The 6,383-nt window shown below is 62.5% G+C and overlaps 1 protein-coding gene across 5 annotated transcripts; it reads left to right on the forward strand.

Annotated features, from left to right (window-relative positions):
- Positions 1–761: 761 nt before the first annotated feature.
- LOC116237247 (ETS translocation variant 3-like protein) lies at positions 762–5,488 on the forward strand. 5 transcript variants are annotated; one of them, XM_090127159.1, is made up of 7 exons: positions 762–1,132; positions 1,390–2,309; positions 2,379–2,441; positions 2,939–3,007; positions 3,175–3,412; positions 3,817–3,973; positions 4,056–5,488. In XM_090127159.1, exons 4-7 carry the CDS (start codon positions 2,947–2,949, stop codon positions 4,962–4,964), a joined length of 1,365 nt encoding a protein of 454 aa, XP_089983285.1. In that variant the 5' UTR covers positions 762–1,132; positions 1,390–2,309; positions 2,379–2,441; positions 2,939–2,946; the 3' UTR covers positions 4,965–5,488. The 5 variants fall into 5 exon arrangements, with proteins under 5 accessions (XP_089983285.1, XP_089983284.1, XP_089983287.1 ...); XM_090127158.1 differs by having other exon boundaries at positions 1,390–2,441; XM_090127160.1 differs by lacking the exons at positions 762–1,132; positions 1,390–2,309; positions 2,379–2,441 and having other exon boundaries at positions 2,864–3,007; positions 4,056–4,158; positions 4,471–5,488.
- The last annotated feature ends 895 nt before the right edge of the window (positions 5,489–6,383 follow it).

Here is a 6,383-nt window from a genome sequence, read left to right on the forward strand (position 1 = left end):
CGCCTGCAAGGAGGAGGAGGACGGGGGGAGCCACGGTCAGGCGGCGGCGGCGGTCGGCAGCCTGTGGCCGGTGAGGGGTTAACGCGATTGTCTCGCAGCCACGGCCGCCCTCCCGGGAGCGCCGAGGACTGGGTTTTCATTTTAAGTAACCCCAACGCCGCACGCGACGAAATGCATCGGGTCGGGGGCGACAGTGGAGGGGAGCGCCCGGGGGAGGCGGATGCAGCGCGGCAGCCGGGAGGTAGGAGAGCATCGGGGGGGGGGTCCCAGCCCCAACGTCCCACTCCTGTCCCATCGCTGTCCTCGTGCTGGGACGTCCCCAGGGTGACGGTGGGTGTTTGGGGTCACTGCGGCGGCGCTGGCCTCGTGCTGCCGAGGCTGCTCTGTGCCTTCGGCCTCGGTCGGTCACTGATGGCTGCAGAGCGAGGTCTCGCCCCGCAGGGAACTTCCAGGTGAGCTGCATCTCTCTGCTGGATGAACTGCGAGGGAGAAAAAGGGGGAAAAGGGGAAAGGAGGGAAATTTGGGGGATGGCTTCTCCCTGGCTGAGCATCCCACACTGCTCGCATCCACCCGGCTCACTGCCTGCACTGAAGCGGATTTAAGCAGCGAGGGAAAACCTCAAAGAGCTTTGGGGATTAGGAGCGGGCTCAGGGGATGGAGCAGCGATATCTCATCCTGCATCCCGGCCGATATCCCGTCCTGCACCCTGCTCTGTCACAGCAGTTCTCGGGCAGCGGGGATGCTCCCAGACCACTTCTGTCTCCCTGTCCCCATCCCGTCCCCACATCCCGCCCGGTGCTGCCCTGCATCCCCAGCATCGCTCCCGTCCCAGCTCTGCTTTGCGGGAAGGGTTCCTTAACGATTCAGCACTGAATTCCCGCAGCACCTCCTGCAGCGGGGACAGAGCGGGGATGGGGAAGGCATTGCTCTGTTCGCTGGGGCTGTGCTGAGCTCCTGTCCCCTCGCCAGGACTTTGCCTTTCTGCGGTGACCTTCACCCCGTCACCGGTGTCACTCCCCGGTTAGGGTTTCTGTTTGACCACGGTACAAAACCTTTTAAATCCCACAGCCCCTGGAGACGGAGGGAATGGAAGGAGAGCGAGGAGAGAGGGGGGGAAGGAGGAACAGCACTGTTAGCACCGGAGCCTGGATTTGGGGCTGGGGTCCGACTCAGCAGTGCTGGGACTCCGGCACTGGGAAATTGGGGCACATCTCCAGGGGGCGGTGGTGATGTTTTCTCCCATTGTGGATGGGGTGGGCAGCCCTCCTCCTCCTGCCCCACACCTGGAGTGGGCCCCCCGCCCGCCCCGCTCGGACCCTCAGCTCCGTGCTTTTCCGATGGCCTCTAAGCTGCTTGTTTTAATAGCATTAATGCTTTTAAACAAACAGCCCCTTCACCTCCGCCTGCTTCGCGCGATGCCCGGGAGGGCTGAGCAAGATAAGGGGATTGGAGCGGGATTTGGGAGAGATAAAGGGGCAGGAATCCAGCCAGACCCCAGCACGGACAGACCCCAACCTGGCCAGACCTCAGCCCAGACAGACAGACGACGAGTTTGTCCCATGAGGTCGGCACCATGCGCCGTGTCCCCATCCCAGGGATACCTCACTGCTTGTGTCCCTTGGGCAGTGCGACCCCATCCCCAATTGCGAGCCCATCACCTCCCTCCCTTCCTACTCAAGGTGTCCCTCATCCCAAAGGGGGGCACCCCGGGGTGACACCCCCAGGCCCAGGGGTCCCAAAGGGCTCAGCCCAGCCGGGGAGCGCCGACCCACAGCCTTTGGCACGGGGACCACAGAGACATGAAAGCGGCGGCGAGGCGCTCGCTAATGAGGGAGAATAAAGGAGCGGGGAGAGCAAAGCAAATGAGGAGAGCAAACAAGAAGGGAAGAACAGGCAAGAGGCATTTTCATAACCGCTCGGTGCCGAGCGAGCCCTCGGGGCGGTTCTTCGCCTCCTGCCCTTTGTATCTGCTGTTCTCAGGGGCCTGTTTGCATTTCTGCTCGAATCCAAACAGCCCGCGCTGCCCCGGCTCTATTTACCCTCCTGGGACGGCGCCGGGGCCGACGTGGAACCCACAGCCCAAAAAGGGCCATCGCCACCACCTCCCAGCTCTGCCATCGCCTCTTTCTCCTTATTTCACCCAGTCTCAATTCACCTTCTAATAAACCATGGGCACCACCAGGCACGGGGCTGCTCCGTGCCCCCAGTTCCCCCCTGCCACAGAGCAAAGGGGGAGTGTGAGCCACAGCCCCTGGGTGTGGGGTGCTCCCCCTGTGCCCTTCCAGCAATTTCTTGCTTCCTGCCGGGGGTAAGAAGATTTACTCTCTACCCATCCCCTCCCTGTATATATGGAGGTGGTTCTCTCTAAAACCTTCAGATGTTTTCTCTTGCTCCTGTCCATGTGCTACTGCCTGGGACCGGGTCCCCGCTGTTGCCGCAGGTGAGTGGGGCACGATGTGGCCACGGGGACTGGAGGGGCTGTGCTTTCTGCTCTTGCTTGGATGCTCTGAAAGAGGGAAGGAATGGTGAATTTTGAGGGTTTGCACCCACCAGTGTGCCGGGTGCCACCTCCATCCATCTGTCCTCCCTGCTTCCACAGCCCCCCGGTGCTGGGAGCATCCCCTGGTGCTGGGTGTGCTGGGAGCAACCCCTGTGCTGGATGCTTCCCCAGTACTGCCTGCATCCCCAGTGCTGGGAGCATCCCTTGGTGATGGAAGCATTCCCTGGTGCTGGGTATATCCTCAGTGCTGGGTGCACCCCTTATGCTGTGAGCATCCTCAGTGCTGAGAGCATCACCCAGTGCTGGATGTATTCCCAGTACTGGGTGCACCCCCTGGTGCTGGGAGCATCCCCTGGTGCTGGATGTTATCCTCTGGTGCTGGATGTATCCCTGATGCTGTGTTCTTGCCCCGTGACCCCTCTGCTTTATGCCCTCAGGCTGCAGCATGCAGTGTGGCTGCGTGGCCCCGGGGCTGCCCGCCCTGCCTGGCTCCTACTGGGTACCAGGTGAGCACCAGCACAGCCACACTGGGAGCAACTGGGGCCATCCTGCATGAACCGTGGTCCTCCCACAGACCCACAGGCTGCCTACTGGGCTGTGATCCCTGAGCAGAGCCCATCTAGGGGGATGATGTCCCCAATCCCGGGGCTCTAAGCTGCTGCCCACCCTGCAGGTCTTGCCTTCCCGGATTGGGCGTATAAAGCCGAGTCCAGCCCTGGCTCGCGGCAGATCCAGCTCTGGCACTTCATCCTGGAGCTGCTGCAGAAGGAGGAGTTCCGCCATGTCATTGCCTGGCAGCAGGGCGAGTACGGGGAGTTCGTCATCAAGGACCCCGACGAGGTGGCACGGCTGTGGGGCCGGCGGAAGTGCAAGCCCCAAATGAACTACGACAAACTGAGCCGAGCTCTCAGGTGCTGCGGGGTCACGGAGAGCCTTTGGGGACATGGAGAGCCCTCGGGGATGTGGTGCTGCAGGAACACCTGGCCCTGACCCCCCGTGCAGCACAGCCCACCTGCATGGGGACAGTGGGACAGTGGGGATGTGGTTTGGGAGCTCTTGGTTCTCCTGGTTCTCAGCTTGTGATGGGGAGGAATTTATGCAAAGTTTTCACATGTCCATCTGTCCATCCATCCATCTATACACCCCTCCCTCCATCCACCCATCCATCCTTCCCTTCACCCACCCATTCCTCCATCCAACCATCCATCCATATGTCCATCTCTCCCTCCCTCCGTCCATCCCTCCATCCATCCATCCATCCCTCCATCCATCCCTCCATCCATCCATGCTGCTAACACCCCACCATCCCTCCCAGGTATTACTACAACAAGCGCATCTTGCACAAGACCAAGGGCAAACGCTTCACCTACAAATTCAACTTCAGCAAACTCATCTTCGTCAACTGCCCGCTGTGGGACCTGCGCTGCCCCCCATTGCTGGCGGGCGCCGTTCCCCCCACCCTGCCGAGCCAGGTAGAGTCCCATCACAGCGAGGACAGCCCTGGGGACAGCTGCTCATCCCCACTGCTGCCACGTCCCCATCTGTCCCCCACAGCTGCTGCAGAACGCATTGCTGAGCCGGCGGGCGCTGGCGGAGCCGCTGGGTTGGCACCGGGGTCCCCGGCACCCGCTGCTCCCCGAGGCACCGGAGAAATCCCGTAAGTGTGGGGCACTGACGGCCCACGTGCATCAGGCACGGGACACATACAGCGTGCCCGTCCTGGGAATGATGGTGGTCACCGGTGGGGGTCGGAGGCAGTGGGTGCTGGGGGCCAATGGGTGCCGCAGCTCTCCCCCTGGGTGCAGGCACGGAGCCCAGTGCAAGGGGGCCGCAGCCGTTGCCGGTCCCACAGCAGCACCCAGTGGCTGCAGCGGGGAGAAGGGGGGGCCGTGGGTGCTGGTGTGGGGTGCACACGGGGGTCTCAGTGCCTGGAGGCTCTCACGGGGCTCTGTCTCTTTGCCACTCGCAGGGCTGAGCACCGTGTCCCCCCCGTGCCTGGGGGGCTCCTGCTGCCGCCTGGAGGGCCCCGAGGAGTTCCCCCGCTTGGCTGCCTTCCCCTGCCCGCTGCTGCCCCCCCCGCTGCGGGAATGGGCCCCCTTCCCCGTCCTGCACCCCCCACCGCACCCCGCACCACTGCTGCCCCCCCAGCTGGGAGCCCCCTCTCCTATGGGGCTCCCCAAATCGGAGCCGTTCCCGCTGGGCCCCCGTTGCCCCCCTGGGCTCCTCAGTGGCCATGCCATGGCTGGGGGGGGGCTCACGGGCGAGCAACCTGGGGAGGATGGCGAGGAGGAGGAGGAGGAGGAGGTGGATGAAGGCCGGCGTGGCACAGCCATGGTTCAGAGGGTGAAGCTGCAGCTGGAGGGCAGAGAGAAGGGCAGCAGCGGGCTGTCCCCTGCCAGTTTCACCCCCCCACAGCATCCCGTACCCCCACAGCCCCCCAGCTGGCCTCTGCAGCCACCCTAAGGTGGGTGCGCGGGGGCACAGCGGCCCCCAGACCCCAAGACACCCACACTGACGGAAATAAAGAGGTTTGCAGAGGGCTGTGGTTGTCTTGCTGGCAGCACCCCAAAGCCGCCGTCACCACTGACCCTCCGGGGTCTGCTGCTGGGACCCCTCCATGCCAAGGGGATGTGGGGCACAATTTGGAGGGCGGGGGGGAGGGGGGTGGAGGGGAGGAGGAGGAAGGACTTGGGGGACGATCCCAGCAGCCTCTGCTAGGAATTCCCGGAAAATGGCCCCAGATCATTTTCATTTTCACTTTTCCACATTTTCCCTGCTGGGAAATTTACAGAGGGAAAAGGGGACAGGGGGGCAGATGGAGCCTCTCCCCAACTCTCCATTTTGAGGCTTTTGTGCCCCATTCGCCATCTCCAGTGGCACAGAACACCTGTGGGGCTCCCGGGGCGGCGAGGGCTTGGTGTCACCCCTGGGACCCCACGAAGCAGAAACCCCAAAATCTGCAAAGCAACCTCAACACTGGCATGAGATGGGTGCCACCAGGACGTGGGGTACCCCATAGCCAGGGTGTGTCTATGGGTCTGCAGTACTGAGGCTGTCCCTGTGGGTCCCCAAATCTCTGCTGTTCCCTCAAGTTCCCCATATAGGCTCTGTCCACTTCAGTCACCAAATCCCTGCTGTCCCCATGGCTGCCCCATACTTGGGTACCCACTGTGTCCCCCCACACCCATCAGTCCCTGCAGGTCCCCACATCAGTGCTGTCCCCAGGAGCCATCCCATACCCTGGCAGTCCCAAACATCCCCCAAACCCATGCAATCTCTGCAGGTCCCCAAATCTCTGCTGTCCCCACGGGTGCCCCAAATCTCTGCTGTGCCTGTGAACGCCTCAAATCTCTGCTGTCCCTATGAGTGCCCCAAATCTCTGCTGTCCATGGGTGCCCCAAATCCTTGGTTGCCCCAGACTTGGGTGCCAAATCTGGGTACTCATCCTGTTCCCCCCCTCCATCAATCCCTGCAGGTCCCCAGATCAGTGCTGTCCCCTGGAACCCTCCCATACCCTGGCAGTCCTATACATCCCCCAGACCCATGCAATCTCTGCAGGTCCCCAGATCTCTGCTGTGCCTGTGAACACCCCAAATCTCTGCTGCCCATGAGTGCCCCAAATCCATGAGTACCAAATCTGGGTACCCATTCTGTCCCCCAAACCCATGCAATACCTGCAGGTCCCCAAATCTCTGCTGTCCCCACGGGTGCCCCAAATCCATGGGTGCCTAATCTGGGTGCCCATCCTGTTCCCCCCCCACCCATCAATCCCTGCAGGTCCCCAAATCTCCGCTGTCCCTTGGAACCCTCCCTCCCACACCCTGGCAGTCCCATACATCCCCCAAACCCATGCAATCTCTCCCCAAATCTCTGCTGTGCCTG

Source organism: Phasianus colchicus, chromosome 30 (genome assembly GCF_987193195.1).
Source record: "Phasianus colchicus chromosome 30, bPhaCol1.hap1.1, whole genome shotgun sequence".
Taxonomy (NCBI): domain Eukaryota; kingdom Metazoa; phylum Chordata; class Aves; order Galliformes; family Phasianidae; genus Phasianus; species Phasianus colchicus.

What these genes read in the sequence shown, in the direction of transcription:
- LOC116237247 (XM_031606284.2), top strand. Translation starts at nt 2,929, where the DNA reads ATGCCCTCAGGCTGCAGCATGCAGTGTGGCTGCGTGGCCCCGGGGCTG. An exon ending in TGGCTCCTACTGGGTACCAG is followed by an intron (nt 3,008 to 3,174) that starts GTGAGCACCAGC and finishes CCCACCCTGCAG; the next exon opens with GTCTTGCCTTCCCGGATTGG. An exon ending in CCCCCACCCTGCCGAGCCAG is followed by an intron (nt 3,974 to 4,055) that starts GTAGAGTCCCAT and finishes TGTCCCCCACAG; the next exon opens with CTGCTGCAGAACGCATTGCT.